Source organism: Saccopteryx leptura, chromosome 4 (genome assembly GCF_036850995.1).
Source record: "Saccopteryx leptura isolate mSacLep1 chromosome 4, mSacLep1_pri_phased_curated, whole genome shotgun sequence".
NCBI classification, from domain to species: Eukaryota; Metazoa; Chordata; class Mammalia; order Chiroptera; family Emballonuridae; genus Saccopteryx; species Saccopteryx leptura.
The window spans coordinates 71,857,538-71,870,582 of NC_089506.1; the positions used below are offsets into that span (position 1 = coordinate 71,857,538).

Genomic DNA, 13,045 nt, shown 5'->3' on the forward strand with positions numbered 1-13,045 from the left:
GCAGTGGTTTAATTTTTCGCATCAAAAGATAAAACATTTTTCAAAAATGGGATATACAAATTGCCCTCACGCTGGCAAGAAATCATTAATAATAATGGCAATTATATTATTTAATAGTTTAATGACGGTAAAAAAAATTTGTATTTTGTTTTATTCCAAAAACGGACAGAACTTTCCAGTAGACCTTATATTTATCCTGAGAATTATACCAATGTATTTTGATAGAGTTTTTACTAAGATAACTATAGACTCATGCAGTTCTAAAAAATAACAGAGAGAGAGATCCCTTGCGCACTTTGCCCAGTTTTCCCCAATGGTAACACTTTACAAAATTATAGGACACTAGGACAACCAGAATACCAGCAGTGGTACAAACCCATCTTGGATGGTCCCAGTCTTACTCATGTATTTGTGTTAGTATTAAGTTTTATATAACTCTACCACCTGTTGGATCAAATGCCTCTCACCAGTGTCTAAATATTGAACAAACAGTTCCAAAAACCCTCAGGAACCCCTGCCTTGCCCTTTTATAATCATATGCACACCCTCCTGAAATCCCACAGTCTATCCCTAACCCATAGCAACCAGTAATCTGTCCATTTCTAAAATTTTGTCATTCCAGAATGATATAAAGGGAAATTACATAATATACCATCTCTTGGGATGATCTTTTTTTCACTGAGCATAATTCCCTGTAGATTTTTCCAAGATATTACATGAATCAATAGTTCATTCCTTTTCACTGGTGACTAGTATTCCATGATATACAGGAACCACCATTTGATTAACCATTCACCTACTGAAAAACATCTGACTTCACCCCAGGTTTTGGCTACTGCAAATAAAGCTGCTATGAACATTCATCTACAGGTTTTTGCAGAAACACAAGTTTCCACTGCTCTGTGACAAATGCCCAAGAGTGAAACTTGCTGGGCCTTGTGGAAACTGCATGTTTGGATTTTAAGAAACTGACAGTTTCCACAGTGGCTCTGTCGGCAATGGTCTTTACATTGGTGTATATTTATCAGAGTATGTCCTAACTCCTATGATGCTCATGAGAATGTGAGAAGCATTAATTACTCTACTTACAAAGTAGGATAGTATGAGAGGAAGACTCTAATTGTTTGCCCATTACCTGGAAAGAAATATGTGCAAATCTTCCATGCCCTATATTTCAAATAGAAGCCTGTACTTTTAAAAGTTTTCTAATATAAAAAGAACATACTTTCTTCTTGCAGACGGGCCATGATCTGCACATCAGTGAGGTCCTGTAACTTATATCCCATGGAGATAGAATCATCCTCCAATTCTGAAGTGCTCAGCTCACTGTCTATAGATGACTGGGGACTGAGCGGGGAGCCTCTGGAGGTATAACCTAAAAACCAAAGGAAATATGTTCATTAATTAGTCTAAAGAATTAATATCTATTTATGCTTTATAATTCATGTAACAGCAATTGGTGATTTTTATCCTGTTTTCAAGTCACAATACGATTAACTTCACATGTTCATAATTTATATACAAAACCTTTTGTTTGTTTTTCCAAATTCAATTTTTACAATTTAAAAAATCATTCTCTGTAAACTAAAAATAACTGAAAGAAACATACATCTCACATTATTTTTTATCACAATAAGAAAAAAATCATTACTGCTAAAATCTGCATCCCATTAGCTAAGCATAGATCTAAAGGCATTGTGTAAGAATACATATTCACGTGCACTTTCAATTAATATTCAGATATGCTTGTCTCGGTGGTAATTATTACATATTTAAAGTTAAACTGTAATCTGGTCCATTTTTAACAAGGACAAATAATAGTGCTACAAATGGGTAAGAATATCACCTACAAAGGCATGTATACATATATACACAGAGGCATACACAAAACCTTTGAAATTAAGAGTAGTCAGAGCAGACTTGTAGTCACTCATGAAAGTGAAAAGGCAAAGGCTTGAGATACAAGAACCAAGGAAGAAAAGACCCAAACACAGAAAATGGTAGGAATGGAATCACACCAAGGCTGAGACAAATAAGTAAATAGTGAAACCATCATCTCATGAAATGCTGCTAGGACTATTTTCTTTGTAGCTCTAGCTGCATAAAAAGCTACCAGACAAGTAAAATTTAAAAGAAGAAGTCATATCTATATGACTAATATTCTTGAATCTTAATAAAAAATCCTTGAATTGTGTTTGACATTTAATTTAAAAGGCACATTAGGCATTTGGAAACACGTTAGCTATATACATATACTTTAACTAGAGAAGACCGCCTACTACACACAATTGAGAGCAGATTAATGTTAAAGTACAAATTAATGTTAGTCTTTTCTGTACCCAAAGTATGCAGCACAAACTTCCCATTGCGATAAGATTACCCTCAAACTTGTCAATAAAAGATGGATATTTCAGCTGTGTTTAGTAACTAAATGACAAAGCAAGCAGCTGGTCAAGAAGTTGAAACATTACCTGTTCTTTCAGGTGTTAGTATTGCTTTATTTGAGGATTTAGAGAGGCTGGGAGTACTAATGCCATTGCTATAAGGGCTGAGTCTTGCAACAGGACTATAAGGAAAAGCCAGTGAGACATTTGAAGAGAAGAGACTCCGCCATCGGCTAGCTGTCACAGAAGCAGAAATAAAGAGCCGCAGTTAGCTACATGGAAGCAGGTGCTGACATGTCAGAGGGAGGAAGGGAAGAGGTTAAAAAAATGAAGACAAAACAACTTTTCATAAGAATATCTTAACTGACTTCCACTTACCTAAGAAAAAATATGTGTTAAAAAAAAGGCAATTTGTGAATTAGGGTCGTATTTATACCTCCTTTAAGAAAAAGTGTCTCACCTTGATTAAAGCCAACATGCCTCACAGTGAAAATCTGCTTTGAAAAACTCAAAAAAAAACCCCTTATAATTCTCAGAAGTTGTGGAAAATGTTCTTAATATTAACTACACACAGTTCTGTATTTTTCCTAAGGTTAGTTTTCAACCCATGTAAAATGACAAACTGTTAATCAAAAATTTTTATATTCTTAAATATGGAAGAAACTTAAAGTGATTATTGTGTTTCTGAATGGCCCTGAGTCCAAAACAAGATTTATGAAAAAATGATACAAAATCACAGAAGGGTATATACACCAAAATTTAATGATAGCTATTTTTGATGGCAAGTATAGAGACTAATTTGTGATCTATTAATTTTTTTTAATTTTTATAAAAATATTTTCCAAATTTTTGTACTGAACATATTCAATATATTATTCCTATAACATTTAAAGGTATACTATATAATTACTTTAATACTATAAAACAAAAAACAAAGAAGAATTTTACCTGCAATGGGCAGATAATCTAATCCTTACATTATCTCACCTGGCTAGTTAATGATTTCTCTCCTCCAAAATTACCAAACCCTTGCTATTTCTAAGTTCTTAGGATCATGAAAAAGACTCAACACTGTAAATCTTGAGTAAGTCACACCAAACATCACTCCCTCTCCCTTTAAGGGATACAAATTACTGCACCAGTCAGAATCCACTTTCCTAAAAAGCAACTACTTACACATGTACTAAGCAGGATGATAAGAAATAAATAAAAATATATAAATTAGGTTAAACATCACCTTTAGACAACAAATAAGTTTATGTTCACTGGAAATTTGACAAAACTTGAAGAAAAACATGTAAAAAGAACTGCTTTGAAATGCACTCCCCAAATCACTTTTAATGAGCAACGCTAATGAGCAAACAGTTCAAAAGTGTTTAAAAATGGGTGATGGGGTGGAAAGAAAAACTATGGGATGTAGTTTGTCAAGAAAATAATCAGCTCCAAACTGGGATTTTAAGTATCCTTGCAAAATAACGCCAAGGTTATTTGAAAAAGCAAAATGTTTCCTTTTACTTCAACAAACATTCTTGAGATCCAAGTACCATGCCATCACAACCACATAAAAAGATATCTTTTCCTCAGGTAGGTCAAACAACCAGGCAACAAAGTTGCTATATTCATAATGATTATGCTTTCAGAATTTATAAGCTTCATGAAGGGGACAGTGCCACGAAGCCCAGCTCCTAACTGACACCCGTCATGTCGCTTATCCAATATGAAATTAACGGTGGTGAAGCAGCTCTTCTCAACCTGAGCCAGAGCAGGGATGTGCAGAGTGGGCACTCCCAGCTCCTTAACTTCTAGATATGTGAACCCAAACCCCAAACACACTGAAAAACATGGGTTAATATGCAACAGACACTTGGTAGCTGTTTTCACATCTTCAATCTCTATTTCTAGAAGTTCCTCATTAAAAATTCTATATTAAAAAAATCAATAGTTCTTTGTGACTGCTAACTTGCTTAACAGATAATGTTATTTTATACCAGTTTGATCATTTGCCAGGGAAATTAACAGTGAGCGCATGTTCTCACCCACAGATGCAGGCAACAACGCATCACAAGTAAACAGCATTCATTACTCTGCACAATAACGACTGCAACCCAGCCTCCCAGCACAATGCCACAGTGATTGCAGCTATGACAGCAAGATCCCAACTAAGCACACAATTAGCATCTATTGCAAAAAAGAATACTCTACATTGTCCTTTGGCACAGAGGGTTTTGAAAAGAGGGAGGAGGATTATTGTGGAGGCAAGCTGACAAAACAACGATGCTATATTAGTGCCCAAGGTTGCGGTGGTGGAGGAGGAGGAGAAGTAAGCGGAAGCCACCACATCCTACTTATTCTTCACTATGTAGGCTGAGAGTTGTAACAGGAAGCAATTTTTACAGAGAATAAAAAAAGAACTTTTCATAGGGCAATTTTATGTTTTTAAAAAATCAATTAATTTAACAGGTTTTTTTTAAAATATAAGAATGTTAAATTATTTGAGAGGATCAATGATGATCAAAATGACCCTAAGAAAATTAAGACAACTTTGCTAAAAGAGAAAATGGGTGATAAACTTCCCCCTAGAATAGCAGAGTTGGGCCAGAAGATAACAATACATTGCTTAAACTTTATATCATACTTGACAAGATTTTCTTTCCCAAACGCCTTAAGTTACAACTGCCACCCAGAACAGCTTGCTGCACACTCTGTAGTTCTACCACAGCTTCCCTCAGATACTCGCCACCTCTCACCAGATCACCTCCATCTGTTCCTCGATGAACTCCAACTACCCTCACCAAGATGGTTCTGAATCCCACTACCAAAGTTGTAATAGTCATGGGAATTTTAACTGTTACATCCTTCCATTAAAGTGCTACAGTGGCTGGTCACCAATTATACAAGATCTGAAAGGTGCTGCAGATCATCTCACTGCACCCTTACGCTCTGCATCTCACATCCACCTCTACAGTGCTTCCAAAACGTCCCTGTTAAGAATTATATTCGCATTGGTTAAACTTTCTACTTTGCCACCCTTGACTAATGAGCATTTTCTATGAAGATAAATGTTATAAATTACTAAGTTGTGGACTGATCCTTCATCTTTCTGCAAAAAAATTACTGTAAAGTGTCTAAAGGTCTATTAATTTATTTTTTGTACATCTTCAAAGTTACCTGACCTGAAAAATAAATAATACACCTGTGTGATTATTTTTTACATCATTAAGCAAAGTACTACCTCCAAAACTGATCCTGGGATGATAATACCAAGTGATGAAAAATCACAAAGGACAGGTGACATGAGAGGTTTAAGAAAGAATCTAACTTTCTTTAATTCTCCACACTGAAAGTTATTCTTTTGGCCACAAAAAAAGTTCCAAGAAACAATGACATTCCTACCATGCCTTATCATCTTTGCCTAGACTTGTAGTAAATATAATAAATATTCAAATTTTTGTTGAATATATAGGTTCCTGCATATAATCAAAATCATATATAAGAAAGCATTATATGATAATTCACATAAAAGAAAAAAATAGCCCTGGCCAGATGGCTCAGTGGTAGAGCGTCGGCCTGGTGTGCAGGAGTCCCGGGTTCAATTCCCAGCCGGGGCACACAGGAGAAGCGCTCATCTGCTTCTCCACTCACTTCTCCCTCTCTCCTTCCTCTCTGTATCTCTCTTCCCCTCCGCAGCCAAGGCTCCATTGGAGCAAAGTTGGCCCGGGCGCTGGGAATGGCTCTATGGCCTCTGACTCAGGAGCTAGAATGGCTCTGGTTGCAACAGTGCAACGCCCCAGATGGGCAGAGCATCGCCCCCTGGTGGATCCCAGTCAGGCGCATGCGAGAGTCTGTCTGATTGCCTCCTCGTTTCCAACTTCAGAAAAATACAAAAAAAAACACACAAAAAAACCCCCCGATCTAATGAAATCTTATCAAGAGGTCAACACTGCGTCAAGCTAAAGGAACTCAAAAATAAAGCAACCTTACAACCCATTCTGGAAACAGCTGTTTCCACTTTCTTCTCACTATAGAAATAGCCAATTCTGTACCTAACACAATGTCTGGCACACAGTATATGATCAATAAGTGTTTAATGTGGTCAAATTCTTGACAATTTCACTAATATTTCCTTGTTTAACATTCTACCATTCCTATCTTGACATCTAAGTTATTTTACTCAAGTTCTTAAACCTATTATAATTTAGTATAGTATCTCTGAAGCCAAAGGTTAGTCTAGACCAGGGGTTCCCAAACTATGGCCCACGGGCCACATGCAGCCCCCTGAGGCCATTTATCCACCCCCGCCACACTTCCGGAAGGGGCACCTCTTTCATTGGTGGTCCGTGAGAAGTCAGTGCACAAAGTGCGGCGTCGCTCACATACAATACTACTTCCAGTGACGCGGGACGCATGCATCACAGCTCCGGAAGCATGTCATATCACTTGTTACAGCTAGCAGTGCCAAATATGGAACCGGACATTGACCATCTCATTAGCCAAAAGCAGGCCCATAGTTCCCATTGAAATACTGGTCAGTTTGTTGATTTAAATTTACTTGTTCTTTATTTTAAATATTGTATTTGTTCCCATTTTTTTTTTTAAATAAGATATGTGCAGTGTGCATAGGGATTTGTTCATAGATTTTTTTATAGTCCGGCCCTCCAACAGTCTGAGGGACAGTGATCTGGCCCCCTGTGTAAAAAGTTTAGGGACCCCTGGTCTAGACATTTCAGCCCACCTAGAGGCTCAGTGAAGAAATATACCTGTAGGAAGCATTTTGTTTGTACTCCCAGTAACTACTAAGTTGTTGACTTTTATGTGTGTGAATCTTATAGCCTTCTAGCTAAATGATTTTATATTACTAACACCTAGGACCTGTGATTGGGTAACAGAGGCATCAAAATTAGTTAACACTAGAGCTAGTTCCTCAAAGTCTTGAAATGTTACCATTCTTACAATCAAAGGAACTACTCACAGAACAGATGAAAGTATGTTTTAGTCTATGAACTTTACTGTCAATAATGTAGTGGTGAGTAAGAAGTCCTGGAGAGCAGTAAACTTATTCTTTCTAGTGGCTCCTAACACTATAGCCATGTTTCCAATTAGGGTGCTATGGTCTAAATGTTTGTCCCCCCCAAATCTGTGTATTAAAAGATGATGGTATTACTAGGTGAAGCCTTTAGGAGGTACTTAAGTCATGAGGGTGGAACCCTCACAAATGGGATTAGTGCTCTTATAAAAGAGGCTCCACAAAGATCTATAAGCCATTCGACCACATGAAGATACAGTAAGTCTAAAACCTAGAAGAGACTCTCACCAGGCCATGGGGGCACCCTGACTTTGAATGTCCAGCCTCCAGAACTATGAATAAATGTTGGGCAAACAAGTATGTTGTAAGTGTGTTAGGCTTGCCTTGTACTTTGCCTGATTGGTGCATGAGCATGGGACAGCAGATTGTAGATTGCTGATTGCCAGCTGCCACTGGGAGGCGCCACTGCTTGCTATTGTTTGCCAGAGAAGAGGTTTTTTTCTCTGCAACCTGTTTTGCTTGTGAGTCCTGAAAAAGAGAGGGAAGCGGTTTGCCTTGCCTGCTTGCTCATCAGCTGAGTCTCTATAAACCAGAATGGTCCACCATCCTCCGGCTCCATAGTTTCTCTACTGTCTGCCCAAATCCAACAGGAACCTGCATGGCTATAGCCATCGGCCTTACATCTGCTGTAGTCAGCAGGATTTGGATCAGATTGGTATGGAGCTGCCAATAATACCCTTAAGGCGTGGAGTAGATGAGTGGCCATTGTTCTCCAGTGTATGGTTCCCTATGGCTCTCCTTTTGGGGGACGTGGGCTGGGTGTTTTTTGTTTTGTTTTGTTTTGTTTTTGCAACTCTGCAAGAGGAAACCAGGAGTTCTGTGTGAGAAGCTTCCCAAAGTCAAAAACTCCGGGGTAAGCTGCAGACCAACTGGCAACAATGGCATGAACTGAAACAGTCACTGGAGAAAGAGCAGCAGGCCCAAGAACTGCAGGTCAGGCAACAGGCTGAGAACCAGCGGCTTGAACTGGAGCAAGCACTTGAGAAGGAGGATGACCAGGTTTGACAGCTACAGCATGAGATGCAGGCTGAGCACCAACAGTGCCTGGAACTGGAACAGTCCCTGGAGAAGGAATTATAGTTTTGCAAGTTGCAGTTTGCCCTGGAAGAAGAATGCTGGCACCAACAGCTATTAGAGAAAAAACTGTAGGTTCAAGAGCTCGAGTCTCAGCTTCAGGCTGAGAGCCAGCAGCCACAGGAGCCAAAATGGCACTGAAGTAGCACTCGTACTGGTGGAGTGGCTCTGAGCCAGTGGGATTGCAGGATTATATGATGGAGACAATTGAGAAAGAGGAGGACCCCCAAGACCCGTTGTTCCAGTTTGAGTAGGGAGAAGGCCGAGGGACCCCTCTAACAGGGATAGATGGGGACCAGAGGCCCCATGTGAAACTGTCAATCCAATGGTCCCCTTCTAATGTGCAGCAGGTGTTGGCATTAGAATGTAATAGGTGCTTTTTGCAGCAGCAGCGGCAGCAGCAGCAGCTCAGAGAACTATCAAGGTGGCAAAGGCCTTGAATGTGTTTACCCTGCCAGGCCCTGTAAGCTTGCTAAGGGTTCTGGATGGGGCTTATGACAACAGACAGAGCACTATGGAAAAGCACTGAGATCCATTAATAAAGAGCTGTATGGTTAGTTGCCTGTAATGGACCTTTACTTTGGTGATTTGCACAGACAGCTGGGCTGTCTATCACGGACTGATCATTAAGCAGTGTAATTAACTCTTGGACTACAACCAGAGGGGGGCACCGATTCCTCTGTTGGATGGACAAGCCACTTTTGGACAGTATGAGAGACCCTGATGGGAGGGGGCAGCTCTGGGAAGCTTCTCTCATCCAGTTCAAGAGACACACCAAGGACACTTTAAGGTTTCCATGGACACACCCCTGGATTATACAGGCCCTCCCACATACGGGGGGCGGGGGGTAGGGGCTAGAGATGGGCCTCCAGTTAACACCTTGGGTAGAGTGCACAGGGAGACATTGTGAAGGGCACCTTTGTAAGTATGTACTTGTATAACTTGTGTTGTTGCTGTAGTCTGTTTGTTTATGTAATGTTCCTCATTCCTCACACAGGGACCATCGTGGAAGATATCTGTTGTATATATTGTGAAGGGAGCAGCCCAATACTTGTTGGGAAAACAAGTGTGTTTGTTACAAGTGTGTTAAGCTTACTCACCTTGTACTTTGCCTGATTGGCGCATGAGCATGGGGCAGCACCATGTATATATGGTCTATATAAGGCTATAGGTACTTGCCCTCACAGTGGCAGATTATAGACTACGATTGCCTGCTGCCATTGGGAGGGGCCATTGCTTGCTATTGTCTGCCAGAGAAGGGGTTTTTCCCTACCCTCGCCTGTTTTGCTTGTGAGTTCTGAGAGAAAGGGAAGTGGTTTGCCCTGCCTGCTTATTCGTCCTCTGTTGCGAGACTCTAATAAATGAAATGGCCCACCATCTTCCTGCTCCACGGTTTCTCTGCCATCTGCCCAAATCCAATGGGAACCTGCATGGCCACGGCCATGGGCCTTATAATAGATATCTGCTGTTTATCAGCCAGTCTGTGGTATTTTGTTATAGCAGCTAAAACACACCAAGACACAGGGAAGTTATTCTAGAAAACAAGCCCTACTTTTCTTCTATCCTTTGTCTCCTCTCTCACTTAAGAATAAGATTCCCAAAAGGCAGACTGCAGCTTGCAGAGACCACAGCTCTCTCATCTGCCACCCGTTCTTCTGCACAGCATCACTCCAGAGCCGGGAATGACCCCTGCAGTGAGAAGAAACCAGGCTGAACCAACCCTACAAATGTTTTCTTTCTTTAGTTTTGACTAAGGCTGATGAAATCTAAAAGCAAATTTTAGATTTTTTACTAAAATTCACAGAACTTCCTAAATAAGTCAGTGTTGAATCACCTTGCTCACATCTTTCTTCCTGCCTACACAAATTCACCTTCTCTTTTACCACTCCCTACCCCAGGTTCGGCCTCGAGGAACTGGCCAATTACCACTTATATCTTCAAAGGCAAAACCTTATGTATTCTGGGCCAAAAGAAAAAAATAGGGGAACATTCCAGAATGATTCAGAACCCAACACTCAGACTACATGCAAAGTCATTCATTCATTCATTCACCATTTACCAAAAGACACCAAAAAATAATAAAATTAAGAATCAACCTCCAATAGTTATGCAAATAGCTTTCATAGATACACATAGGAGTCATGTCCCTGCTGTACAATCATTCTAGGAAATCCAGCTGGCCCTGTGCTCCCACCTGCTGTTTAAAATTCAATTCAATTCTCTATTCATTTGAATAAGAACCTACCGTAGTGGCTACAAAGTGCCAGATGCTGCAGATAACTGAGTTGTGTAAAAATGGTATTCTTCTCCTCCTCTTCCCATTCCATTTCTAAAGACCAGGTCATGCATAAGACAAGCAGGTAAGATATGAGTATGATGTCACATGGTAAGTGCCACAAAAGCACTCTGAAGTACACTCAGAGTGAAGGGAAAACAATGATGCATTTTGAGGGATTCCAAAGACTTCACCAGAAGACTTACGATGAACACGGTCCTGAAGGCTGAGGAGCCTATCTCGCAAGGTACAATGCCATTATGGACAGAAAAACACACGGGAGCCACGGAGGCCTGACAGAGCAGTGCATATTCAGGGAAAGGCAAATGCAGTTAGGACTTAAGCACAGGGTCTATGTGAGAAGGGTCAGGGCTGGAGAGGTTGGTAGGGCCAACCTCTGCACTGTCACTTACAGTATAAGCTGTAATATCCAACCAGTGTTTTGACTTTGAGAAGAAAAAAGGCACGGCCAGACAGGTCCTTTACAAAGATGACATAAATAGCCATGTAGATGAGGAACTCATTGGGCAACCTTGGAAAAGGAAGGGTTATTTCTTCTCTGAAACAAGCAAAGACTGTAAGGATACAGAGAGTGCAGGAGATGAAGGTGGGTTTTATGGCTTCTTATCTGTAAGTTAACAGGCAACGAACATGCTGTGAAGGCAGGGGCGAGAATAAAAGACCTGGGAGGCAATAATGGCCCAGCCACCACTGGAGAAGTAAAAGCAATCAGCTAGGTAAGTCTGGATGACCTATCTCTGTATACTAAGCCTAAACAAAAAAATCTGAAGATGCTAGCAAGTGTCTGTTATATAATTCTGTAAAGGACATTAATGTCGGTTTAGGTATATTTAGATAGTTCATGTATGGTAGTCATATCGTTTACAGAGATGTGAAAGTGACCAGCTTTGTCATATAATTAAAAATAAAAAAAATTTTATAAAAACAAACCTAGTGACTGAAAGTTACTAGCCATTAGGGAATTTTAGAAATCTGCGTAAGATCATGATGAAAACGTTTAGATAGGGGTCCGAAAGGTTACATGGCTGTATTTAATGCCAGTAAAAATCAAAGATCACAGCAACAGCCTAAAACAAGAGTCAGCAAACATCTTCTGTGAGGAGGCAGTTATGAAATATTTCAGGCTGTGCTGGCCATCTGGTCTCTGTTGCAACTACTCAACTCTGCCATCAGAGCATTAGAGCAACCAGACAATACATAAAGGAATGAACATGACCATCCTCCAATAAAACTTTTTAAATTTCATAAAAATTATGGTGGGTCACAATATATTATTCTTTTGATTTTTTTTTCAACCATTGAAAAATGTGAAAGGGACCAAAGAAGAACAGGCCAAGGGCCAGATATGGCCATAGTCTGCCCCCCTGGGGGCAGGCCACTTCTTTAACATTCACTCTGAAACATGCACAGGACTAGAATTTATTGCAAGGGTATGTTAGGTGTTGGGACATAACAATGATGCCGGGTAGCATACTTCTTTACTACAGTTTTTAATAACATATGGTAATGAAGACCAAGAAGAGACTAAAAGGACACTGTACTAAGAATCCAAATACCAGAGCTTTAGTCCCCATCCTGTCACATGCTGGTTCTGAGAGCTGTAGCTTGACATCATGACATCTCACTGTCACAGTGTTCTCATTGAAAGCGGTATTTGTCAGAGGGTAATAAGCGCAACTGTGACAAATATAAGACAAAAGCTTGCAGCTTGTATTCCCAAACTAGAAAGCAGTTTTTAAAAACTACCAGAAAGTTACAGCAAGTTGAAGCAAAACATTCTATAAATTCTAAGGAAAATGTTCTAGAAGGTAGGTGGGCAAAAACAGAATGCAGAAAATAAATTCCACTCTCTCACTTTTTCTAATTCTTACATAGTTTAACCTGTCCTCTCAAAAAAGTGGGCATGCTTTATTCATTGTATCTTTTTTCCAATTACAGCTGACCTAAAATATTGGTTTCAGTGTACAGTGTAGTGGTCAGACACTTATATAATTTATGAAGTGAATCTCCAATAAGTCTACTACCCACCTGGTACCATACTTAGTTACTAAATATTGACTACATTCCCAAAACTACTCTATATCCCTATGACTATTTTGTAACCACCAATTTGTACTTCTTAATCCCTTCACCTTTTTTATCCAGCCTCTCAATCCCCCTACCATCTGCAACCATCAGTTTGTTCTCCATACCTATGAATCTGTTTTT

General features: G+C 39.7%; 1 protein-coding gene across 3 annotated transcripts in view; it reads right to left on the minus strand.

Annotated features, from left to right (window-relative positions):
* The window catches only part of SLAIN1 (SLAIN motif family member 1), an 83,618-nt gene that overhangs the window by 32,417 nt on the left and 38,156 nt on the right, over positions 1–13,045 (minus strand). For 2 of the 3 annotated variants that reach the window (XM_066380716.1, XM_066380718.1), the window contains exons 3-4: positions 2,472–2,621; positions 1,226–1,375 (exon numbers count right to left, since the gene is read on the minus strand). In XM_066380716.1, the coding sequence (XP_066236813.1) occupies positions 1,226–1,375; positions 2,472–2,621 (300 nt within the window). The remainder of the gene's footprint in view (positions 1–1,225; positions 1,376–2,471; positions 2,622–13,045) is intronic. The other variant, XM_066380717.1, reaches the window with a different exon arrangement.